The 26,015-nt window shown below is 33.8% G+C and overlaps 6 protein-coding genes and 2 long non-coding RNA genes across 9 annotated transcripts; 3 read left to right on the top strand and 5 right to left on the bottom strand.

The window, feature by feature from the left end:
• LOC109130203 lies at positions 5,270–5,903 on the bottom strand. Its single transcript, XR_002036315.1, has 2 exons — positions 5,667–5,903; positions 5,270–5,561 (listed from the first exon to the last, which is right to left on the bottom strand). It is a non-coding gene; the product is annotated as an uncharacterized LOC109130203 (long non-coding RNA).
• On the bottom strand, positions 9,989–14,567 carry LOC104758249 (long chain acyl-CoA synthetase 2). The gene is made up of 19 exons (XM_010481075.2): positions 14,413–14,567; positions 14,221–14,284; positions 14,034–14,123; positions 13,881–13,937; positions 13,752–13,800; positions 13,572–13,648; positions 13,421–13,460; positions 13,227–13,321; positions 12,924–13,091; positions 12,375–12,485; positions 12,185–12,272; positions 12,039–12,105; positions 11,873–11,948; positions 11,540–11,657; positions 11,210–11,458; positions 10,903–11,042; positions 10,598–10,783; positions 10,387–10,506; positions 9,989–10,186 (listed from the first exon to the last, which is right to left on the bottom strand). The coding sequence occupies exons 1-19, from the start codon at positions 14,565–14,567 to the stop codon at positions 10,139–10,141; spliced, it is 1,998 nt and encodes a 665-aa protein (XP_010479377.1). The 3' UTR covers positions 9,989–10,138.
• Positions 16,488–17,423, top strand: LOC104758247. The gene is made up of 3 exons (XM_010481074.2): positions 16,488–16,547; positions 16,664–16,748; positions 16,851–17,423. Exons 1-3 carry the CDS (start codon positions 16,521–16,523, stop codon positions 17,309–17,311), a joined length of 573 nt encoding a protein of 190 aa, XP_010479376.1. The 5' UTR covers positions 16,488–16,520; the 3' UTR covers positions 17,312–17,423.
• LOC109130202 (mitochondrial import receptor subunit TOM6 homolog) lies at positions 18,284–19,592 on the top strand. Its single transcript, XM_019239469.1, has 2 exons — positions 18,284–18,559; positions 19,446–19,592. Exon 1 carries the CDS (start codon positions 18,368–18,370, stop codon positions 18,530–18,532), a length of 165 nt encoding a protein of 54 aa, XP_019095014.1. The 5' UTR covers positions 18,284–18,367; the 3' UTR covers positions 18,533–18,559; positions 19,446–19,592.
• Positions 19,518–20,700, bottom strand: LOC104758245. 2 transcript variants are annotated; one of them, XR_762658.2, is made up of 2 exons: positions 20,611–20,700; positions 19,518–20,243 (listed from the first exon to the last, which is right to left on the bottom strand). It is a non-coding gene; the product is annotated as an uncharacterized LOC104758245 (long non-coding RNA). The 2 variants fall into 2 exon arrangements; XR_002036314.1 differs by having other exon boundaries at positions 19,518–20,248; positions 20,611–20,698.
• Positions 20,008–20,964, top strand: LOC104758246 (CASP-like protein 5C3). Its single transcript, XM_010481073.2, has 4 exons — positions 20,008–20,087; positions 20,198–20,335; positions 20,411–20,543; positions 20,627–20,964. Exons 2-4 carry the CDS (start codon positions 20,205–20,207, stop codon positions 20,819–20,821), a joined length of 459 nt encoding a protein of 152 aa, XP_010479375.1. The 5' UTR covers positions 20,008–20,087; positions 20,198–20,204; the 3' UTR covers positions 20,822–20,964.
• LOC104758244 (30S ribosomal protein S17) lies at positions 21,131–22,196 on the bottom strand. Its single transcript, XM_010481072.2, has 3 exons — positions 21,882–22,196; positions 21,611–21,803; positions 21,131–21,394 (listed from the first exon to the last, which is right to left on the bottom strand). Exons 1-2 carry the CDS (start codon positions 22,041–22,043, stop codon positions 21,612–21,614), a joined length of 354 nt encoding a protein of 117 aa, XP_010479374.1. The 5' UTR covers positions 22,044–22,196; the 3' UTR covers positions 21,131–21,394; position 21,611.
• On the bottom strand, positions 22,413–24,157 carry LOC104758243 (codeine O-demethylase-like). The gene is made up of 4 exons (XM_010481070.2): positions 23,689–24,157; positions 23,358–23,605; positions 22,952–23,282; positions 22,413–22,863 (listed from the first exon to the last, which is right to left on the bottom strand). Exons 1-4 carry the CDS (start codon positions 23,938–23,940, stop codon positions 22,627–22,629), a joined length of 1,068 nt encoding a protein of 355 aa, XP_010479372.1. The 5' UTR covers positions 23,941–24,157; the 3' UTR covers positions 22,413–22,626.

Here is a 26,015-nt window from a genome sequence, read left to right as displayed (position 1 = left end):
AATTGCCTATTTTTTTCTTATCTCACAAAGCCTTTAAGATAATTTAATTTCATTATCTGTTGTGAAAATTACAAATGGCCTAGTGGCTAAATTTAGTGGGGACCTTTTTCAAAGGTATCAAGATCGATTCCACTTGGTGTCAAATTAGTATTATTTTTTTTGTTTTATTTTGTTCCCCATTTGTTTAGTTTTTCTAATTAACAAGCTCAGCATAATTATTTGGTTACAATTCGTTGGCCTATTTATTTTTTCTTCTTTATTTGTTTCTTTTTATATAAAAATAAATAAATTAGTTGAATACGAGATAATCAAAATAACTACTATAACAGTTTTCATAAATCTCAATAAAAACATTAATTGTGATAATAAGATAATTTTTTAAAAATTTGGTGTCAAAGTTTTATATAAACTCCTGATTCCACTTTTGTAATGGGTGAGTAAAATAGTAAAGAAACAAAATATTTAATTGAATTATTACACTATATTTGATGTTAATGAAATTTAATTTGTTCTTTCCTGTATGTTGCTCATATTTGTCGTGTTGGCTTTTAGATTTTGGGAAAAAATAATCAACAAGAAGCTCAATCACACCAAAATGTGAGATTTGTTAAAATTGCATGAGATCTTCCCGATAAGATAAGTGGTGTTTAGATTTTTCTAAAATTGATAGAGATGAAACAGTCAGAGAAAGGAAAAATCATCGAGAAGATGATGATGTTGATTTCGGATGAAGAAGAAGGTTAGGTAGAGTTTGGAGATCTCACGATCAATTTTACTTATTTCAGGAAACATTGTATTTTTGTTTAATAATATGTAAATGATATAATTTATATAAAAATGATCTTATAAGAAAGAACATGTAACAAACGGATACCCGTAATTCAAACAATAAAAATAATTATCTAAACTGTTTCTAATAAAAAAAACAAAATGTGATCATAACATTTGGATAATTAAATTTAATTACAACTTTCAAATATAAAAAATATATACGATATATATATATTGTATGTCGAGAAAATACTTAATTATCCAAAGAGTCTTAGTGGTTAATGTGTCATTGTGTATTGTGTTGTCTATACAAAGATATATATTTTTAAAAAGTTGACTATACGACACGTAATAAGTTACTTTGGAATGGGTACTTTGAAAATTTTGGATATTTTTGAAAGAGAATTTATTAAAAATACCCCTTTTGATATACCCCTTTTCAAAAATACCCTTTTTTCTGGCCATTTTTATTTTTGCACTCTTTTAATTTTTAATAACCATTTTACCCTTAGATGAAAATTATTTTATTCAATAAAAAGAAAAACAAAATTTTCCTGCCAAAAAATTTCCGACATATTTTCCCGCCAAAAATTTTTCGAAAAACTTTCCCGCCAAAAATTTTTTTGTCAAAAAAATTTTGATAAAAAATTTCGACAAAAAAAATTTCCCGCCAAAATTATTCCTGCCAAAAAAAATTTACAAGGTTTTTAAAAGGTTTTATAAGGTTTCTACCTTATAAACACCTTATAAACACCTTGTAAAGGTTTTTACAAGATTTTTTAAAGAGTTTTAAAAGGTTTTTTAAACAACTTGTAAACGCTTTTACAAGATTTTTAAAAGGTTTTAAAAGGTTTTTAAAAGGTTTTCAAATAGTTTTTAAAAAAAATTTTAAAAGGTTTTTAAACACCTTGTAAACGCTTTTACAATGTTTTTAAAAACCTTGTAAAAGTTTTTATAAGATTTTTAAAAGAGTTTTAAAAGGTTTTTAAACACCTTGTAAACGCTTTTAAAAAGTTTTTAAAAGCGTTTACAAGGTGTTTAAAAACCTTTTAAAAGCATTTACAAGCTTTTTAAAAGCATTTACAAGGTTTTTAAAAGCGTTTACAATGTGTTTAAAAACCTTTTAAAAACCTTGTAAACACTTTTAAAAGCTTTTAAAAGCGTTTACAATGTTTTTAAAAGGTATAAATTTCAATATTTTTGGCGGGAAAAATTTTCGTTTTTGGCGGGAAAAAATATTTATTCGGGAAAAATTTTCAATATTGGCAGAAAAAAAAAATTTTGGCGGGAAATTTTTTTGGCGGGAAAATATTTTCGATTTTGATGACTGTACATTTTTGCTGTCACTCAAAAAGGGTAATTTGGTCATTTTGTATATAAAGAAGGGTAGTTTTAAAAATGGTCAACATGAAGGGGTATTTTAAAAAAGGGGTATGGAAAAAGGGGCATTTTTGGGAATGCCCCTTTTTGAAAACAAATAAGTATTTTTTTGGATAATTTCAACTAAATAAATAAAAAGTAAATATTCAACGAGATCTTTTCGGTGAAAGAGATGGTAAAAGTAAGAAAAATTTGCTACTTAAGTTGTTATTAGGGAAATCATTTTATGCAATAGTAAAAGTACAAGAAACATTGCTCTATCTTATACCATCTCTATATTTATAGAACAAAATCTCTACTTTTAATTATCTAAGCTATTTCTAATCAAAAAACAAGATGAGATTATTTAATTTGGATAAATTTAATTTCAACTTTCAAATATAAAAAATAGATACGATACACGAACATGTTGTATGCCGAGATAGTACTTAGAAGACATTAAGAATCTCAGTGGTTAATAGGCCGTCACGTATTATGTTGCTTATACAAAAATATATATTTTAAAAAGGTTGACTATGCGATATGTAATCAGTTACTTTGGAACGGGTACTTTGAAAATTTTTGATATTTTTTTAAACAATTATATAGTTTTTTTAAATAATTTTAACTCTAAATAAAATAAGTATTTAACAAAGACCTCGAATATTCTATCTAAATTTTTTATCCAATCTCTATTAATAAACATTGTCTAACGGATAATCATTTAAAAGACGGAATGGGATGGTATATGGAACAAGATGGAATGGGAGGATACAGATAGAATGGGAAGAGATGTATTTTCCGTTCTAAAGTAGATACGTCCAGATTATATACACAAAATAATCAAAACTAAAACTATACTGAAATCTGATATTTGGATTTAATATAAATATTATACAACTACTTAATTTATGTATTTAAAATAATAAAATTTTAACTTACTTTAATAAATTTAAATTTTATATAAAAAATATTTTATTCATGCTGTAGCACCGATTACTACCTAGTTGTTTGTACGTGTAATTGGCATATATTTTATATAGCGGCAAACATTTTTCCTTATTTCAATACAAAAGCTGAGTCTCTCTCTAGCTAATTATTACAATAGATTAAAATAATATTATAAATTTGTCAAAAAATTTGGCTCTAGGCGAGAGTTTCCTTTTGCCTCACGGAGGCACGGCTATAAGAAGAATAAACAACAAACTATAGTAATAAAACATTACAATATTCGAAGAGAAAGATTATTTTTCTTAATTTGAATAACTTATACAAGTTTTATAATTAGTTTGGTGAATATAATTATATATAATACTTTTTATATATCTCTTAATTATATATATAAGCAAATTGGATCATATCTTTAGATCTTAATATTTATTATTTTTCTCTGATTTTAAGGAAATATTCAAATTTAATAATAAGTATGTTCCATAAATTTAAATTCTAACAACTTTGATCGAATGGAAACGGATTACGAATCAAAGAAAATGAATCGAGCGAATATAATTTTTTCTTTTCAAGTTATATATGTCGGCCGGCCATCACTGTTCCTTGTATCAACTTTTATTATACATCACATGATATTATTAGTTATCATTACAAAGACAAAACATGAGCTTGTGAGTCGTGATTACTCTTTTTCTAGTTACTGTATTAACCATGCAAAAAGTATCATCCCCTGCTTATTCGAATTAAATAAAATTTTGAAAATAAAGATGAGGATACTATGATTTTGGATATATATTTTGTGCAAACCTATTTTTTTGGATATTTCTAAATTCTAATTATTACGACCGAGTTTGACATATTTTTGGCTGTTCTACATACCAACCACGATAGCATATCGATACAAATACTTTTGATTTATCATATTCGTTTAACAAAGAACCGAAATATTATTTTAATAAATTTTTGAGTAATGAGAGCAATAAATTTTTTCCAACAGTATTACAGCAATGATGAAAGCAATATTTTTACCATAAAGCAACATTGTTAAGAAGATCCAACATTATTAAGAAGGAATCATATAATATCAAGTTCTCTATTTCTCTATAATATCCCAAAAATTTGATTATCACATGCTAACCTTATTCGGGTCATGGTTTGTGATGCATACGTGACAGTTTTGGATTATTATTATATACTACTATATTATTAAAATTTAGTGTTCTATATGCATGATATATCTGCCTGCAGGTACGTACATGTGTGTTTTTTTTTTTTTTAATTTGGGCTAAACCAGTTAGTTACGTGTTAAATATGCTAGAGACCATATATATATGCGATAAATATGTATGTATGTAATATATGTTTATATTTAATTATAACAAATTTACTGATTAATAAATAAGTGTTTTGAGTTTTGACATATGAAAACCGTCATGTCATGTGTCATGTGTCATGTGTCATGTGTGTATGTTTTTCTTCTTTCCAAAAAGAAAAAAGTATTACTTTCCAAAACCAAAGTAGTAAGAAAACGAGGCGTATAATATCCACTGCATCTGTACAATAATACGTTATTATATCTTAAAATGGTAGTTTTGAAACGTAGCAAGATTCCGTTGACTTGAATGTATGTGGCGTTATTTATCCAATTTACTATAATCTTGATATGGTAGGTTTTGTAACGTAGCAAGATTACGTTGACTTTGATGCATGTGGCATGGTGATCCATTATTTGCATTGCAGTTTCACAAGCAAACTGGTTGTGCCTTGAAAATAATATCCTAAGAGATATTTTAATCCAAGTATCTAAAAATGGCTTTAAAATATCTTAAAGATATTATAGCATGAATTGAAAGGTTGTTAAAGAAATTAAAAAGTTTTATGAAGACATATCAGGTCATCTAACATGTACACGTGCCCACTTCGTCTATACAACAAAATATATACAATCTACGCGATTAGTTTAATTAAGAAATCTAAGTACGTAAGCGTATCAATAGAGCGTATCTACAAATACTATAAATAAGAGTTAAATAATTCTGTCTCGTGTGGACTGTTACACTTGTATATCACTCGTTTTAGCTTAGTTATTACTATAAACGTAAATTACATACTCTAAAGTTGCTTATTAGCATTGTATTGAGATCACCCAACACATGCATGATCTGGCCTTGTTTGACGGACCGAAACATTTCAAGAATCTGGTTTTATTAATTTTTATAATTTGACGAAGGAATCATGTTTAGTTATTTCGTGCATTGCAACCAAAGAAAAAAAAGAAAAAAAGAGATTATTATATGCTACGTGGAGTGATCTCCTGATAATCCGTTTTTTCTTCTCCGTTTTGTGTCAAGACATTGTGCATTGTGCAATAAGTATGTAAATGCGATTAGATTGCTCATTGCTCTAATCATCTGTTTTTCTTTTGACCATGACTTAATCTTTTGGTTTCATCAAATGATATGGACCCCAAACCTAGACACCTGTCGGTTCGTGAAACATAATTTTGGTTACAAACATCGTTTAGCAGATAACATTGTTTTTGGAAAGAAAATAATTAGATCAAGTAAGTAAGAGAAGTATGTTACTTGTTGTGTTGGCATAAGCTTGAAGATAGCTTGAGCAATAAGCTATACCAAGAGACATTAGGAAAAGTGTTATATTTAGGAGTTATCTAAATATGTAAGATTTCCTTTTGAGATTAGAAAACTCTTCTCTATATAAGAAGATGCTAAGTTGTGGCATAACTTAGGAGTTTTTAGAGAGAGAGAATTAAAGGTTTAGAACTACGTGTGTGGCTTGATCCCTTCTAAAGGGTACGTAGGCAATCTTCTTTAGAAGGTGCAGCCATTCAATAATTGGTATCAGAGCGTAACAAACCTGGAGATCTCGGAGAGGAGAAACAATCGGCGGTCAACACGATTCAATCTCGGCGTTGAGATCCGGATCTCTTGGTGAACACGAAGAATCAAGAGTAGTTGATTCAAAACCCTAAAGAGAATCACGTCTAGGAGGAGCTTGTCGTGACGTAGAAAGAAAAAAATAACTGGTATGAAGCTGATCGTGACCTTGTAGAAGCAGAGGAAGGAGCTGCTCGTGGTAACTTGAAAAACAAGCAACGATGGCTTAAGAAGAAAAAAAAAAAAAAAAACTGATCCTTAAAGATGAAGGAGACCAAGCTGATCGTGATCTAGTGGAGGACTGCTTGGACTGGAAGAAAGCGATCACTTGGGTTAGAAGCCGATCGTGAAGTCCTCTGAAGCTTCTTTTTTTTTTTAAAAAAAAAAAAAAAAAAAAAAAAAAAAAAGATCAAGGAGAAGGATGACAGAGCTGTGGTTAAAAGATCAAGAAGAGTTTGATCATTAAACCTAATCACGACAAGGAGCAAGCTTGGCGTGAGAAAGAAGAAAAGGTGTTCTTCTTAGAACGAAGAGGAAACGATCACAAGTGAGTTGTGATCACAAATATAATAAATTAAAAAAAATTAAAAAGGTGCACGATTCTTTGAAGGCAAAGGAAACTTGGCAAAGGAAAGGCTCAAGCTTATCAGATTCTTTGAAGGTTTTACGGTAAAGGAGCAAACTTTACAGAGAAAGTTTCAAGCTTTGTGAAGAAAGTCAACGATCATGTATAACCCAGATCTGATGAAAGCACAAAAGAGAAGAAGTATGCTCAGGTAATGGGTTCTAAGTTTCTGAATCTAGTGAGCAAAGTAAAGCGAGAGGATGAGTTAAGGTTTGAGACAGACGTGGTTTTTTAACGAAGGAAGCTCGTTGGAACTTTAAGGTTCGAGACGCAGAGATCCAGAGGAATAAGGATTCGATAGAGACCTTGTTCTTCTCAAAAAAAAAAGTTTGAGAGCTTGGTCTTCTCAGAAACGGAGATGACAAGAGATTAGAAGTTGAGAGCTTTATTCAAAGTAGAAGCATGTGTGGGTTCTCGAGAACAAGGGAAAAGCAAGAAACGGAGAAAGTGATAAGTACTGAAGTATCTTACCAAGGAGATAACGGAATTGAGATGAGAAGTAGAAGAAAGAGTTGAGGAATCAGAAGAAATAGAGATTGGGGTGAAGAAATCAGAGAGTAGAAGGAAGAAGAAAGAGAGAGACGACGAAGGAAGAAGATGACATTGTTTTGATTAATTTCGATAATCGTTCACAAAGATCAGGTGTTACTCTAAATACATAAACGTAAAAGGCCTCACTAGCCAAAGCCCACTAAAGCCTAGTATTTATCTTGAGATCGTATCAGAAAGCTTCTGCAGGGGCTTTGGTGTTTCTCTGTGCTTGTAACTTCGGTGATTAAGTAGATTCCGGGAGACGTCGTGGAAACGGAGACGGCGCCGGAAGAAGATCTTCTCGGTGACAGAAGAGACTTTAGAAACAACGACAGCAGAGTCACCGGAAATCTGCACAGATGGTGATTTGAGTTTGCAATCGGGAAGAGTCGTGGTGGGAGAAGCTCACCGGTCAGGGTCGTGATGGTTTGAGCGTGAGTTCCAGCAATTAACAGCGAAATCGCCGGAAATGGAGTCACCACAGTAAGTGTCACCGAAAATCGCAGATGATGTTGAAATCAATGTCAAAGTGTGGAGGAAGAAGCTCCAAGGCCGACGACGGAAGCTTCACCGACGGCAGTAGAGACTCGCCGGCACCGGAGGTTGCTCTAGTAAAAATCGTTTGGTCGATTTCGAAGTCGGAGGAGTCGTATCTTGGTGTCACCGTCGTGAAGATAAAGGAGAAAGAAAAGCTCGTGATGTATCTTCTTTGTCTAATGGGCCTATATAGGCCTGGTTTTCTTAAAAGAAATTTTGCAGCCCATCTGGAGAAGGTCTTGGTTGAGATTGTAAAATCTTAATCAAAGAAACTGAACAGAGGAAATTCGCGACAAAGCTATGTCAGAACCTGTATAAGTTAGTCGGCAGGAGTAATTGGAGACAGGCGAAGCTCTCTTAAAGAAACCGACGGTACTTAGCCGCAATCTTCCATGGTAGAACACCAAGATTCTTTGGAGGAGAAACTCCAGAACTTGAAGTCTCTCAACGCGATTCTTCTAAAGCAGACTATAGAGACGAGACATCAGACTGAGTCGCTTGTTCAGGCTAAGGGTGAGTTAGAGACCGAGTTGGCTCGCTATAGCTCGGAGGGAACTGAGTTACGAGACGAGTTGGAAAAGGAAAATGAGTGAAGAGTTGATTGATGGGGTTAAGAAGGAGAAGATTGTTCTGGAGAAGACGATTGAAGAGAAGAAGACGGAAATCGATGGATTGAAGCGAGAAACCGAAGATCTATTTTTTTTGTGATGAGAATGAGATGGATCAAAAGGATGATGAGTTAACGCGTTTCATCTCTGTGCTGCAAAACGATTGTGATGGTCAGGGTAAGACTAACGAGAAACTTAGCTGCGAAGTTGGAAAGCTAAGCAATGCGCTTGAGCAGATGGCGCTCGAGAGAGAAAAGGATGGTAAGGTGCTTGATGTAGAGAAGAGACATGGAGAGGAACTTAATACTTGCGTTTTAAAATCCGAAAGATGATTGAAGCAATTGTGAAAGAGCTTGAGAAAGTTAAGTTTGAGCGCGAGAGTATTGTGATTGAAGACGACAAAACTCGTAGATTAATGACGGAGACTGCAACAAAGTCCTGTCAAGAGAAGCTAGTGGAGTTACAGCGAAGCAAGGTGAAAAAAAAAATCGAAGTCGGAAACCGAAAGCGATGGTTCCGATTCTGATTCGAAGGCAACATTGAAGAGGAAGTGTGATTCTGTCTCGATTTTAGGTATTGGTAAATGGGAAACGGATTACGAGGCGATCAGGAGAAGAGTATAAGAAGCTTGCTGTAATTGATGATGATAGATCCCATGGGAGATAGAAGAATATGGGCATAATTGATTTTAGGGATTTAAAATCAAAAGTGGAGTAAAGACGAGAAATGGAACAGTTTTGAGTGATTCAAGTTGGGATTAAGTGAAGTTTGCACATCGCAAGGCATATAACACAATAAAAAAAGGGAGAATCTATGTTGAGTTATGACATAGATGAAGAGAATCTCGGAGAACCGTTGTTGGGCGTGACATAGGTTAAGAGAGATTGTGTGAGCTTTAGTTTTTGAGTAAGTTTTCTAAAGCAATAAAAGAGTGAGTCTTTTATAATCTCGTGTTCTTAAATGAGAAGAGAGCGATGGTGCAGAACACACTTGGAAAGGATCAAGTTCAAGAAGATGAGAGATTTTATGGGAGTTCAAGATATATCAAAAGAAGAATTCAAGCTTAAGGGGGAGAATGTTGGCATAAGCTTGAAGATAGCTTGAGCAATAAGCTATACCAAGAGACATTAGGAAAAGTGTTATATTTAGGAGTTATCTAAATATGTAAGATTTCCTTTTGAGATTAGGAAACTCTTCTCTATATAAGAAGATGCTAAGTTGTGGCATAACTTAGGAGTTTTTAGAGAGAGAATTAAAGGTTTAGAACTACGTGTGTGACTTGATCCCTTCTAAAGGGTACGTAGGCAATCTTCTTTAGAAGGTGCAGCCATTCAATATGTTGCTCATTTAAATTTATTTAGTTTATGATCAATCTACAAAATCCAATGCTAATATTAAGAAAGAGAAATACGTGATATGTATTCGTTTCACTTTTAACGACTAATATATTTATGTAACTTTTATGATTATGATCAATCAATCGTATGAGAATGATACAGTTCAGTTGATTTATACATTATTTTCAGGTAAATGAGAAATCACCCACAAAGAGAAAGAGATACTTTTACCTCCGTTTTACTATCTTTTGCGCTGGCATCATATGGATCACTTAAAAGTTAATAATTCATAATTGTGTTTCAACTCAAATAGATAACTTTGTTTTGATTAAAAATTGACTTCAAATCTAAAGGATAATACTTATCAAGGAAAAAAAAATCAATAAGTAAAATTTGCTTAATATAAAATATATAGATTTTCCAAGCTATGTATTGATGAGTGTATATAGAGAGTATCCGAACACAATTTTAACATATCATACAACCAAAATAGCAGCCGAAAATGAATAGCCCGGTCGGTGTCTATGCCATGGACCTCTTTGCTTCTGAATAAAGTTGATCAACTATGCCCTGAAATAAACAACAAAATTAGTTATTCAATCTTAAAACTGGATTCGTAGAAAAAAGTAATATTATATGCATGAGTAAGGACAAGTCCATGATCATAGAGATTCGTAGTACATTTGCGACACATCACGAATGTGATTTTGGTAATCCGTTATATGTAATTACGGTTAATCAAGAAAAGAAGAAAGTAAGTAGAAGATTACCTTGTAATGTTGGAGGAGCTGTGGCCTTTTCAACTTGAAAGTTGGGGTTATAAGATCTCTTTCAATATCAAAAGGGTTTGGTTCCAAATGAATAGCTTTTAACATTTCAAATCCTTTAAGCTACAAATACAGACAATATAATTTATTATCAACATTCATAAAAATCAATTTATTTTGAAAAAATTGAGATTAATCAAAAGTGTGTACGTACTTGGTATTGCTTTGCAGTAGAGTTGAGCTCATCCAAGAAGTATTTTTGAGCTTTGAGATTTTGACATAGAGATTCAAAATCATTGGGAAATTGGTTATTGAGTTTAGCCCAATCTTCAATAGCTTTTCTATCAGGTACAACCACACCTACCAAAAACGACTCAAAGCTGTTTCCATAGATCCATATCTGTCAAAATTATTGGTAGATATAGTACTATTGTTAGACAACATTTAGCTAATTACACTGTGATTATGGTTATTGAAACAAAAATACCATTTTAAAAAACATTTTGGATAAATAAATACCTGAGCGATGAGGGGACATCTTGAGTAAGTGTTTTCGAGGTTTTCGACAGCAACATATTCACCTTGAGACAACTTGAAGATGTTCTTCTTCCTATCTATGATCTTCATTGAACCATCTTCTTGCCATTCTCCAATATCTCCTACACATATCAATATAATCAAATTTTACAATTATATTCACTATGTAGATGTCAAAATAACCATTCAAAACGTACGTGTGGATATACTAGTCACTTAATAAATACTCTGGCCATACATTAGAAAATTCGTAGTTAAAAAAATTACAAGACCAAGATCAACTAAATACCTGTGTGAAACCATCCATCGATAAGCACTTGATCAGTTAGATCTTGTCTTTTATGGTAACCAGAAAACATTGAATTCCCTCTAAGACAAATCTCTCCTCTTGGCACATCAGCGGAAAAAGCGTCGTAACCCATCTCCGGTACGGACACTAGCCTTGCCTCTACCGTAGGCATTGGCACACCCACTGTCCCCACCATAGAAAATACTCCGGCTAAGGTCGTGAAGCTTCCTCCACAACTCTCAGTCAATCCTATCACATTTCATTGGAGTCGGTTATCCCTGAACCAAAAGATCGGTTTTCTATATTAAAAGTCGGTTCAGGTAGACTTACCATAACCTTGAGAGAGGTAAGAGGCAGGAATGACTCTCAAGAACTCCTCAACATGACGTGGTAGAGGCGCTGCACCTGATAACAACATATGAGCTCTTCCTCCAAATGCTTCTTTTATCTGTCACAAATTCAATTTCTGACTATGTAAGTCTATATTATGTTATTTCCGTCTTATCTTCAATTTAAGAAGTTAAAAGAGAAGAGTAAAAAAAAAAAAAAAGTTGATTCCAAATTATGCCATACAGACAACTATATTATATAGATTAATTTATATTATGTTGTAATATGAAATTTAATAATCTTCAATTTCTACATTATAAATAACACACTAACCTTATCAAACATAAGTCTGTCTAGACGAGGAGAAGCTTCCTCTTGAGAGAATCCTTTTTTCATATTCCCCAATTTGCTGTATTGACAAGATGATTTCAAACATTCAGTCATCCTGATCTGTAGGTTATATAACAGCTTAATTTGGAGAAACAAAGGAAACACTCACTAGTTATAAGCAAAATCGAAGATTTTCTTGCGTATCAAGCCACTAGCTGAAATTTTTTGCATTACACCTACAGCCATACAATATATTTAATACGCAACAATAAAAACTAGACGAAACTCGATTTTCGACTTGATCAAAAGTATTGCCGGCATAAACTTTGTCGTAAACTCGTGGAACACCGCAAAACACAGTAGGTTTCAGAGCTTGAACGTCATCCATCAAGTACCGTATGTCCTGTCACAGAAAAAAAGATAATGGACAAAATTAAGTAAAAAAAAAGTAGAAGATCAAAAAGGATTAAAAAAAAAAAAAATTAAAAGCAACAGTTTTACTTACGCCACGCCAGTATCCAACAGAGGAGCCTCTAGATAAAAAGTAAATCTCCATGACTTGATCATACACATGTGCTAATGGCAAGTACGAGAAGAACACATCGCTCGTGTCGCACTACAAAATTTCCAAAGAAATAAACCAGATTGTATTTGTAAGCTTTGGTCCCATAACAGTCCGGTTCGTTTTGAAATCACCAACGACCAGAGACAGCGACAACAACTAAATCATAAATGTTTTGAAGTAACTAGCTTAGCAGCAAGTTTCGGGGGATCAAAATCTTGTTTATTTAAGAATAGATGGATTAAAAGCACATTTGAGTGACAAATCATTACTCAAAAGGATTGACAGCGCGGAAATAGTAAGCATTTCAAATATGTAATTCCTAGTCGATCGCCAAAATTTGCCGTCAAAATGTGTTATTTAACCATCGATTCCTAAATAAACATGATTCGGTCACTGTTGCTAATCTAATTAGTCGTCATTGCCTTTAAGCGTTGATATTAAAGACATCAACACGTAACTAATAGATATCAATCGTAACAAGAAGATTACCGATCGATCGGTGACTTCAAGCATTTTGTCAATGGATAAAACTTGGACCGACATGGCTGCATTGTTTAATATTACACCTTTGGGTTCTCCAGTGGTCCCGCTTGTGTACATTATTGTGCAGATGTCTGTCTTTCGCTTAGGTGGTAGCTTAGTCTCATCAGAGTTTCCCTGATAATATTTTCAGATAATTAATTAAAACCCCACTACAAAGAAAAAAAGATTGAAGCTTGATGAAGTAAATCCTATGTAAGTCAAAATGTTTTCAAAAGAAGTTGTCTTTTTCATTTAGTTATAAACACTGACCATTAGTGAGAACTCGTTCCATGAAAATAAAGAAACACATTGGTTCTTAGCTTCTTCCTTTTGTGTACTCGATACTTCCCCGAAGCTCACAATAGCTAAACCAAAAACCGAGGCAAAAGAAATATCTCAGATTCAAAACTCATATTGATTCGATATATAAATATATATATATATATATATAATTTTTAACCTACTCTTCAAATTTGAAGAACATCCTTTTTGGCACGATAAGATCTACACAAAAGCTTTCAAGAGTTAATCAACGGAAAAAAATAAATTCTTGTCGGACAAGAAACGTAAAATGGAAGTTAGGGTTGACTGATTTTAATCAAAAAATGGACTTACGGATGAAACTGTCTTCTCTTGAACAAATACTAGCGAAACCTCGGCATGGTTGATGATGAATTCAACTGCGTTTACGCCTGTTTCATCAAGGTTTAACCTCGGATTAATCAGGTTTCCATAAGTCAAGAAAAAAATATGTTGTTAAAATATTGCTTGATCGTATATATCCGCGTAGAGTACCTAAAGTATCGTATAGAGGCACATATGTCACCCCTTGGCTCATACAGGCCTGTAATATAAACCACTTAGAGAACTCTATAATAAAATGGGAAAAATTTTGAACCCAAAATTTTAGATCGGTTAGTTTACCTCCATTGCAATAATCCATTCTGGACAGTTAGATCCGTAGATTCCACAACAATGTCCCTAAGACAAAAAAAAAGAAGAATTATTTTTTTAAGTTTTCGACTATTAATTAATTTTACACTTGGTTGATTGGATCAAATTATTAACGGAATGTACCGGATCAACGCCTCGGCTTCTGATGGCTGATCCAATCCGAATTGCAGCATCGTGGGCTTCCTTATATGTGATCCATGTATATGGACCAACCTACATACACACACACACACATTATTTGAGATGCCAGGAGAAGAAAAAATGAAATGAAATTAGTTAATTATCTACAGAAGTTTAGTAATATTTATACCTTAGAATCAGTCGTTAAGCGTCGGCCTAACATTTGCTCATTCGGATATTTCTTCACAGCCTCACTGATACATAAAGTGTGAGACATATCTTATAGGATGATTGTTATATTAATTAGCTCATTAAACAATATTGAACCAACAGGTTTAAAATAAAATAAAATAATGATTATGAAGGGTCTCAAGATCCATACCTAAAGAACTGCCAAGGAGAATTAATATCAGCAGGGAGATCGAGGAGTCCATCTTTAGCGTACTTACATCGATAAACCGGTCCAGCCGATGGATTATCCGCCGTGGCCGGCCGTCCATCTTCCACCACCAACACATGATCCGCCGCTGAAGCCATTTTGTGTTGATATAATGAGGTATCTACCTTTAATTGAAGAGGAAAGTGGGATGGAGGATGAGGAAGATAAGGAGTGTGAGTGTCTCTATTTGAAGATTGGAAAAATAAATAAATGTTTTGAAGGTTAATAAAAGTCTCTGTGAATCGGTGGTGAAGTTTGGAGATTGTGGTTATGAGTTAGAGGAAGTAGTTGAGCAATAACTCCTTTCACAATTGGTGTATTTTCCGACCGGTTTTTAATTGCGCCTTTATTAGGAGCCTCTCTTTCTTTTGTTTGCTATCTAAATGTTTTAAAATTTTAATAGTACTAAAGTTTTGTGTAAGTAGATTTGGTGGGTTTGAATATTGTAGAGAACCTAAAGAGTAAAGACTAAAGAGTAATTACACCAACCGTATACTATTTGAAAACTGATTGTGTGCATGTGATTTGTATATGGATAAGGGATTTTTAGAGATAAAAAGATATTTTAAAATTGTATTGTTTAATAATTTATTTCTCATTTCTTATTGTTGTCTTAGACTTCATTAGCTCGCAATCACTGTTATAATCAGGATTTTTATGACTAAAGTCACGCATCTATGTCATGACATGAGACCACAAATTAGTCATGCTCTTTATCACTAAAATAAATATTGTGAAATATGATCACATGATGCACAATAAATTATATTCTTCAAGATGCTAGTGTTTCTGTTTGCATTAACACGTTATATATGATGTTTACGTTGAATAATATTCAGTTTGTTTATGTTAGTTAAACATCCTTTAAAATATGTGGTTGCTAGGCTAATCTCTTTTTTAATTACATTTCACGCTTCTGTTTACAATTAGCATTATATCGTTTGATTTGTGTGTACGAGCCAAATTACTATGTGTTGGGGATTAAACCTTAAACATAGCTAGATTTTGGTATTTATTATCAAACCAATTAAGTAGCTACTAGTATAGTAGTATATGTCAACTCTACAGATTTCCCATTAATGAATTTAAATGGACGAGCGAGAAAAGGTCATTCTCTGTGAGTCTCCGACCTGCTCCAGTAATCAATATGATATCAGAAGGTCAGCCCATTTAATTTCGAATTTTATCATTTCAATACTTATAATATCATACCAATCAAAAAATTTATTTTGTTTCCATAGAACTTAGGAAAACCTTTTTACTGTAATCTCCCATTTCAAGTTTTCAGATTTTAAATTCTCCTATAGTCTATGGGATTTAATTTTGGAATTTTTAAAACAAAAATCTAATACCAAAACCAACTAAATTCTAAAATCCATAAATTGAAAACCAAATCCTAAAAGTATACATATTTTAGAATTTGAAAAAAAAAGTTATGTTTGCACAACACCTAAAAAAAATTTCGTTATTTTATAATTAAAATAGTTTTTTCATTAGAAAATATAGTTATTTTTCTTCACGGGGATCTCCACACTTGACCGGTCGGACACACTACTCTTTCATTCAAGTGCTGCAAATACAATAACTCGGATTACACTCCCATCCGGACGTGTTACAAACTTATGGAAAAGAATAAGTTTGAGTCATCACATTCACAGCCGTAGGATCTCCTCTTCTTAGGTCACCTCACTCCGGAATTTCCATGTTTTTTTATAATTATTTTCCTTTCCTTTTATTATTTCATTCTTATAATACTAAACTTACAAATTTGATTCTACCCAAAAAAAAAAACTTACAAATTTGATATATTTTTTTAATTGTATAGAAAGTTAAAAGAAAAAGAAAAATTACATTGTTTATGACTACGTAATATACGTAAATAACAGCTATGAATATCACACATTCTAAGAGAAAAGTAAATTGTACAATATTCAACTTATATTTCCTTGCATGCCTCAATGAGACTCCATATATATAGCATAGTTACACCTTAACATGTTTTTCAATTTGCTAACTAACTTCAACTCTAGGTTTTCTCTCTTTGCAAAGCCATGGCCGATCAGAAGGGTATTGAGAAGGTACTGCTCTCATCTCCCTTATTCTCTATTCTCTAGCCTCTTTTCTTCGATCGTCTTTTTGAAAAACCTTTAGCACTTATTTAAAAAAATGAGAAAATCGTATGAGAATAAAACAGGTAACTTGGATGAAATTGAAGACGGAGCCTCTCAGTTCCCCAAAGAATTTCGCACAAGTCAGGAAAACTCTTTGCAGCATACCTCGTATGTTCCTTTTTTGACCTCATTACATATTTTGGTTCGGAATGTTTCATAGTAATAATAACTTGTGTCTGTGTTTTTTCTTTTTGATTGCGAACACAAAAGAGGTAAGAGACCAAAAGTTCGATGAAGGAAGCAACACAGTCACAATCAAAGTGGTTTGCTGTAGTCCTGAGAAAGTCATGGACAAGCTCTGTTCCAAAGGACGTGGGTCTATTAAGCTCATCGAGACCATCGATCCACCCAAACCTCCCGCCGAGAAGCCGAAAGAGCCTGCGAAGCCCAAAGAAGCTGAAAAGCCTAAAGAACCAGAGAAGCCCAAACCAGCACTACCAGCACCAGCTTCAAGTTCTAAAGCGGTTATGGTGGCGCAACCTTATTATTCGCCGGTGATGGGCCAGCCGGCGCCTTATTATAATGAGCCTAACTACGGATGGTCCCGACCCAATGGGTATGATGAAAGGGTCATTCACGATAGCTACGGTGGCCAACCTCCTCCATACGGTGGCAGATCAGATTACTACGGTGGCGGATCAGATTACTCTAGCGAGTGCATTATCATGTGAAATTTCTTAACCATTATTTACATATTTATCTCTCTTTTAGTTTTAATTGATATCTCTCCTAGACTTAATTAACTATCTATTCTACACAATTTTAATTAGTTTACTTTTATTAGCTTTGAACACTTTCTAATTAAAAGTGTGAGGTTATTTTGTTTGACAATCCATAATAATATATGCTTCATGGTGTTCTTTCGTTACTCGTATGAACAATTTTGGCTCATCTAATCAAATTCATAATTCAGGACTCTTACATGTGTATAGCCCGATGCTAATGTATTACATTTAGTGATGATGCTTCTTTAATTATCTACATCCAAGTATATATATCAAACTGTCATAACTTATACATATCAAATAGCCACCATCCATATGACCAGTTTAAACTTTCTGAATCGAATTAAAATTTCATATCGGAAAAAAAACAAAAAAAAAAACATACCCGAATTCAAAAAATAAAGAGAAATAAAAATATTCCAAAATACCAACACTAGGTTTTTGTTCTTCCAAAAAATATTACTACACTACAAAACTTTGTAGTCTAAAAATGAATTTTAAGGGTTTATAAATTATAAATTGCTTTTTTTAGTATTTTAGGTTTAGGGTTTAGAGTTAATTATTTAATATTTAAATATTTTTTTTGAAGGTTTAAAGTTTACTTTTGAAGNAAATTTTTTTTTTTTTTTTTTTTTTTTTTGGCAAAGAAAGGTTTAAAAGTTTAGTTTGAGTTTTGTGGTATTTGCAGAATAAAATATGTTTTACTGAAAATCACATTTTCTAACAGTTTAATTATATTCTTGGGGAATTAAATTTTAATATTAATTTAATTTAATTAAGATACATATTTTAATGTTAATGATGAAGTGATTATCAACAAAATAAATAAACCGTCCTCAATTGGGCTAAAAGGCTTTTTGGTTACAGTTCAGATCCAAAATTCGGCCCACATCTTACTGTAAAAAAGGAGAAGGGCAAATCAATCGAGGGTTAGGGTTTTAGAATCTTAGAAAAGCTCCACCACAATCAGAGAGGAAGACGAAGAAGAAGAAGATCGCAGCCATGTTTCCAGGAATGTTCATGCGAAAGCCCGATAAGGCTGTGGCCTTGAAGCAGCTCCGTACTCATGTTGCTCTTTTCGGCGGCTGGGTTGTCATCGTCCGTGCTGTTCCTTACGTCCTCTCTTATTTCTCCGATTCCAAGGATGAGCTCAAGATCGAGTTCTAAGACACGGATTCACTTAAAAAATTTCAGGTTAGGATACTAAAATTCTCGAATTATATTAGATTTGACTCCCTTTGATATGATTTTGTTAGTTTAGTAAGATTTGATTGAGTTGATTATGTTTAGGCCTAATTCTCTAGGATCGAGTTGTGGTACTTACTTGAGTTTGATTAGATGTAGAAACTGAAAATTTCAGGTCATATTGATGTTTTCATCATTCACTTCTTAACTAGGTTTTGAGGCGTGTTTCATTCTAATGAGTTGATACTTATAAAATCGTGAGATGTTACAGCTTAGCTTATGTATTAGGCTCACTTGTTGATATGAGAATGTATATTTTGTGTATGTATCCCATGAGAATATAAGATTGTTGAGTATTGGGCTATGCTTGGGCAAAGGGTAATTTGCTTCTTTTGTGCTGGCATGAAAAAGAGTCTTCTTGAAGGAACCTTGATGTTAATTTTCAATATTTTTTACACTTGTTAGAACAAGATTGTGCGTAGTTTAGAATGTGGTTTTAGAGGTTTGTCAAGAATGTGTGTGATTTACACAGATTCCTTATTCCTCTGCCATATTAAGATCTCTTTTAAGGCTTGTTAGTGAGAAGGAGTTCACAATAATATATGTTTCAGCTTATGACTTAATAAGTTATCTTGTATATCGAAATAAAGCTTGTTTGCTCCTTTTGTTCTGGCATAAGAGAGTCTTCTTGAAGGAACATTAATGTTAAGTTTTCTATATGTTCTGAACATGTTAGGACAAGATTGTGTATAGTTTTAGAATGTGTTTTAGAAGGTTTTTTCGAATAATCCAAGTCATAAAATTAATGTGTGTGATCTCTACGCTATGGATTCCCCGTTTCTTATCTCAAATATCTTGACTTTGCTAAGCCGCTATCTTCTTTCATCATGTGCAGTGTTGAAGCGGTGAGATAGATGCAGCATGAAGCAATGGAAGACATTGTTTTTTTTTGGTTTTTGCAATCTTCTTACTCTTTAGGATCTGAAATAACCTAATCATGAGTTGAGACATACATTTATTATATAGTGGTTTACTTTTGGTATTTGACTATATGTTCTTTGTCTTCTGTTCTTCTCATTCCTCCAAATTCCAACAAATTACCTTTAAACACTATCTACCAACGATATGCAGATCAAATTCTGCCATTCTTTAGAATTTGCAAAATTTACTTCGTTGTACAAGTGAAGCTAGAAAATTCTGAGGTGTTGTCTTGTAAATTTCTAAAAAGCAGCGACTTATTGTACAATAAAATAAAGAAAAAAAGTAGAGAGATTTAAGAGATGAAGAAGGAAGGAATCAAAAGTGTTGCATAACAGTTTTCTCCGACATTTGCTCTGCTTTGTCTGATGAATACAGACCACAACTCTTTTAACATGAACAGTCTTCTGTTTTCCACCATTCGTAACTCTCACAAACAACGTGCGAACCAGAAACACTAGCAACTTGCCTTACTTTTTTATTCCTCCCTTCTTCTTCTTCTTCTCCGTCATGATCATGATCGTCATCTCTTTGTCCTCACCAGTAAACGAAAACCCAGGTGATTTAATTAAAACCTCCACAAGATCTTTCAGACCCATGTCAAAAGTTTCAATCTTTATCGAGGTTTAGATTCAAGCGCTAACTTACATCTGACACAAGCAAAAATAGGCTGGTGATGGTTGAGGTTCCTGGCTCTGTGGGCACAACTGCAAGCCTTTCCTTAAGATTAGGACAAACGATATTAGCATTTGGCGCTCTTCTGTTCATGACCATTGGTGTTCGGTTCTACCAATTCACTGCTTTCTGGTAATTTAACCCCTAATTCCACAGCCTATATTCTCTCTTATATGAGCCCTAACAATCCTAAAAACAAATCTGCAGCTTCCTAGTGACGATCATGTCTGTAGCTATACCATGGAATCTGACATTAGCAATGGTCGATATCTATTGTGTTTTTCTCAATCAACAAATTCAAAAGCCACGGATCCTTCTAGCTATCTCTATTGGTGATTGGGTAAACGCTATTATATATCTAGTGCTTACTAAGGAAGAAAAAACAGAGAATTCGATCTGAGTTTCACCATTTTTGTTTTGCAGGTGGTGTCTGTTCTAGTGTTGGCTTCAGCTTCATCAGCAGCTAGTGTTGTTGATATTCTGCGATCAGATGGGTCCTCTTGCCCTCCAACAGTCTGCAACAGATATCAATTTGCAGCAACATTAGCTTTCTTGACTTGGTTCTTGTCTCTTTCGTCTTCTCTCTTCAATCTCTGGTTACTTCCCTCTCTGGTCTAAAACAAAAATTAAAATAGATAGGTAGCAAACACAAAATTGTCTATAGAAAAACTCAAGTCTTTGTAACTTGATAGATATCAAGACTCATTATCAAAAAAAACAAATTATAAGAGATATTTAACTAAAAAGACAGGTTCCCATAATCTCAAATGTTGAAGAGCAAAAGAAATGACTGATCTTTTAGGAGGTATTGATCTTTTAGTTTGTCATATTAGTTAGTGTAGCCACTTGTAGAACCAAAGAGGCATTTAACCAGCTTTAACTAATTGTTCCATGCCCGAAACGACGAATTCCATAACAACTCATCACTATATCACACTTTTGCTGATTCAGCAATGCACTAAATTTGCCAAAATGACATAAAAGAAGACAAGAGTTTCGTAACAGTGTTATTCATCAACCTTCACCAGATTATCTATTACCATCAATATAACTCAAAATTATCTCAGGAAACCTAATATAACAGACATGATCCAAAAGCATCAACTATGATGGAATATATCAATCGGTACAAGTGCCTATGTTGTCTCATAGACATCTCTCCCTTCTCCATGCATGTTGCTCCTAACAAATCTGCAAGAAGAGGAAAAAAAAGAGATGATAAGGCAAAACCATAACGAATAATGAAGTGCTGAAGTGTTTCAAGTATCTAATAACACTATGCATATTGTCACACAGCAATACTTCCAACTAGAATCCGTAAGATGTTAAGTTAATTCTCATCAAAGCAGCTCAAATAAGATACATCTCCGTAAGCAAAACTCAGTAGCAGAGGACTAAAGCAATCACCTTAAGAAGTGGATGATGGAGGAATCTGCTGAGACTGAGCAGAAGAGTCAGCAACGGAGGCTGAGGAAGCAGAAGCAGAAGCAGCAACGGCAGCAGCAGCAGCCTGAGGTGAATAGATTCGAGCTTTCTTGATGATTTCTGCAACAACCCAATGCTTGTTCTTGCTCAGTGGCCTTGACGGATCCAATTTCACCTGCAACATTATCCCAAATCTTTCAATTTTTTTTCCAAAAAAGCTGAGAGATCAAAGATTCAAAATTGAGTGAATTACTCGATCGCCGATGTTGCAGGCGTCTTTGTCGTCGTGAGCCATGAATTTGGAAGTACGCTTGACGTAGCGGTTGTAGAGCTTGTTGTGGAAGAGTCTATCGACGGCGACGACCACCGATTTCTGCATCTTGTTCGATACCACTGTGCCTATTACTGGCTTCATTTTTTATCTCCGATCAACCAAGTCTTCTCAGAAGAAAGTAATAGAAATTGGACGGACAAGAGAGAATCACCGGAAAAAAAGAGTGATACAAAATCTTCGCCTGAGAAACTCAGATCGGAAGGGAAGCGAAAGAAGAGTGAAATGTTTGGTTTAGTCTAGGGTTTTTCACTGGGCTCTTTCAATTTTGTCAAATGGGCTTTATAAGAAACCCTCACAAAGCCCAACTTAATTTATTTTTGGTAATCCAAAATGTTTTTTATTTTATTTTTGGTCAAACCTTTAAATAAATAAAAAAACATAGCTTTTACATAAGTTATGTATATGGAATGGAGGGGTTGTCAGAATATTGTAAATGAGGTTAGAACCGAATTAAATCCTAAATAATTTTCGTATCAGCTTAATGTTCTTCAAATAGTGATTTACTATAAGGAAATTTGATGTAGAGTTTAGACTCTCTTTATTGCCTCAGATTCCAAGTTGAAACAAAGAAAAACAAATCCATTTGTGACACGAACTGATCACGGACTGGTCACGGGTTTGAACAACCGCCGAGCTTCGAACGTTCTAAAAGGAGAGTAGTTTATTAGATCAATGCAGCTTCAATAGTTCTTCGACCCTGATGATAGTACTTGTGGTAGAGCTCCCCAAAATTGGTAACTGTTTTATACAATCTTGGTCTTGCCTCAGTCACAAGCCCATCGGCTGGCTGAATCTCACTGCCTAGATCCGGTACACAAAATGTTACCACAGATATCCTTTCCTTTCCTCCGTTTGTCACCACTCTATGAAACGGGCTCTTGAATATCCCATTGCTCATTATCTGACCACACACAAAAGATCATTATGTCAAACCTACACTAATTAATATTTGACAATCATATACAATATCTACATGATTATTAAGTTACCTCCATCTGATCTCCTAAATTGATCAGAATTGAATTAGGGGGGACCATTGGAGCTTTGTACCACTTGCCATCTTTGAAAAACTGAAGCCCTTCGACATCTCTGTCGGGTAAGAGAAGAGTGATAGCCGAGCCATCACCATGAGCTTTAATCCCAATAACCTTGTCTGGCCTCGGACATGGAGGAAAGAAATTGAATCTTGCATTCATGATAGCATTTTCTCCATACATCTTTAGAAAGCAGTTCTCTTCCAGTTCCAATGATCTAGCCATAGCCTTAAAGAACTTCTCGATCAATACCCGTTGCTTCATTGTGTACTCATGTAAAGTTTCACTGAAGGAAGTAACTATTGTCAAAATCAACAGAGATGGTGTTGAAACTTGAAATTGCAAAGTATGGATTTTTTACCTAAACCCGGTTGGGACTTGAGGCCAGAACTTAAGCTGACGCTTATCTTCAGGGTAAGTAGTGAGAACCAAACGGTCGAGCCAATCAAGAACTTGATCATTACACGGAATCACATCGTTTCCATATCCTTGGATGTTACCTGCCTCTCTCGCGTACTTGTGTTTCTCTTCTGCCGGAAGCGCAAAGAACTGCTTGGTTAAATTGTACATCCTTTCAAGAAACGCTTCAGTGATTCCATGATTCACCACCTGCTCACTTCAATAAGAACTTGTACATAATTTGATTCATATGACTCTGATGTCTGATCATCACTAAATTAGGAGAGCCAAACCTGAACAACGCCCCATGTAGAGAGCGCCGAGTGAAGTCTACTTAACTCCTCTTGACCGTCTTCACAAGAAGAGAAGAGAAGACTGAGATCGATGGCCGGAATATCCATCTCCGGCAAGGGACAGTTAAGAGGTTCATCCGTGGGTGCGAGGAGATATCTCTCCGATAGTCTTTCGCCGGCTGCAACCACTTCTTGGACAGTCTTGAACTTTGGTTTCTCCATGGTTGCTACTGATTTTAGACGATCTTGCATTTGATGAGCAATTTGGGCTAAAAAGACAAGAACACGATCTTAACTTTGTTGTCAGTCTATCCCCAAAGATAAAACTATACTATTACTTTTTGTCGGCAGTTGAACAAAGATCTTGAGCAGTTATCCAAGATCTTCAATTTTTTCGAACAATATTATTAAATTATTTTACAGAGAAAAAGATTTATACAGTGGAAGAGAGGATTATATAATAGAGCTAGTAGACTAGTACAAGTATGTATTAAGAAACAAATCATAGTACGATTAAAAGATGAGGGAATTGTTGTTAGAGTGATACCTACAGATCATATAACTTGCGAAACAAGAAAACCTCACCTACCCATTAAAATCTATTTTCTAACTTCACGGTGTAGACTCTTTTGTCTTATAAGTTGACAACAACATGTATCACATGTTTCTGCGTCCCGCGATCCGAATTCACGGATATTTCACACTCTACGAAAAAAACATTTGTTTATTGTATTCATTCCTTAATTAGTTTACGGGTTTAAGAACAAATGTGTTTTGGTCATTGAGTCAGGGCTTCACACATCATTTAGTCTCTACCTTGTTTGCTACACAACACATCCTGTTTTTTCAACAATTTACTTATTTACCATGGAATTGTATGGAGCATTTTTTAGTTGAAAAAAGATTTATTTAATAAAAACTTCTTCTATATATCATTGTTAACCGTTTTTTTTTTCTCTTTGGGTATTTGTAGATCATCTTCATAAACTTTTTCTTATTATCAATGAACTATGGAGAAAAAGTGAAATCACAAACCACTTTAAACCTTCCAACTCAAAAGGTAAACCACAATTGTGAGTTCACTAACCAAACTAGTGACAATCCTCATAAATATTACTAAAATGGTTATAAAAAAATATTCTTAGTTTTATTTTCCAAAAATACTACTACTGTATAATTGTTTTTCTAGAAGTACCACAAAATTAAAACTATTTTTTAATATTAATAATTAAACCCTAATTCCTAAACACTAAATCACTAATTACTAACCCATGGTAGATCGTGGACTGAACATTTACTTAAAGTAAATTTGAAATAATTTTATCTGTTATTTAGTTATTCATAATTTTTAAAAATATCTGATTTTTTCTTTTTGCATTATTTTTTGTTGTCACCCCAAAAAATTGTCTAAAATCATATTATATTTATGGTACTATTTTTTTTTTTTTTTTATCAACCATTGGGCCACAACAGGCCAGCCCATTAGCCTAATCCCTATATTCGTAGGGAGCGGGACTCGATCCCTAGTGTGATGGTGCCTACTTACTTTTGGCCACTGCTATTAGGATTGATAACCATACCGGTTTAATTGACTGGTTTAGTGTAGTATAGTTTATGTAGGATTAAGCCTCCTTTCACTTAATCCTACTCTTGTATATAAGCTAATGTAATCACACATTTTACACTTAATGAGAAATTTAGTTTTATCCAAACTTTGCTTAATTCTTGTTAACTGGACTAAGATCACTTCACTATATTAAAAAAAAATCTTAGTTGTTTAACTGAAACCTCTGTAAAGTTCTTATTGGAGAAAACCGGTTTAGCCGGGTCAATAGTCCTGGTGCTGACTGCTGAGCCTCGCAACATTTTGAATTTGAGGTTTGGAAATCGGAACTAATAATCCGGTTTAGTTTAGTTAAGCAAGCATTTAATAGCTTCTCTTCTTGTCCGTAGTTTTAGTGATGCCGAAGTTAGTATGCAGCTTACTTAAAAATCATTCATAACTCATAAGTTATAAGGCTTAAAACTACTTGTTCCAACGTGTTTTGTTAAATAAAGAAAAAATCTATCACGAAGGGGAAGAAATATAAGCTATCACCGTTGCTTGGTCGTATAAAACGGAGAGCTGCTACGTTATCTAATCAGTAATCATAGGAATAGAAAACACACGTGGCTTTTCCGGACGCATGTGGTTTTGTAATTTAGCTTTGTAGAGAGTTGTCGAGTTTGGGTTTAGGATTTTATAGATTGGTGTAATCGATCTTTATGTTGGACTGATCTAGGGTTTTAACAGAACTTGGAGGATGCTTAATTTAGCGTGACATGTA

Source organism: Camelina sativa, chromosome 17 (assembly GCF_000633955.1).
Source record: "Camelina sativa cultivar DH55 chromosome 17, Cs, whole genome shotgun sequence".
NCBI lineage: Eukaryota > Viridiplantae > Streptophyta > Magnoliopsida > Brassicales > Brassicaceae > Camelina > Camelina sativa.
The sequence above is the reverse complement of the archived record's forward strand: the minus strand, read 5'-3'. Positions and strand labels throughout refer to the sequence as shown.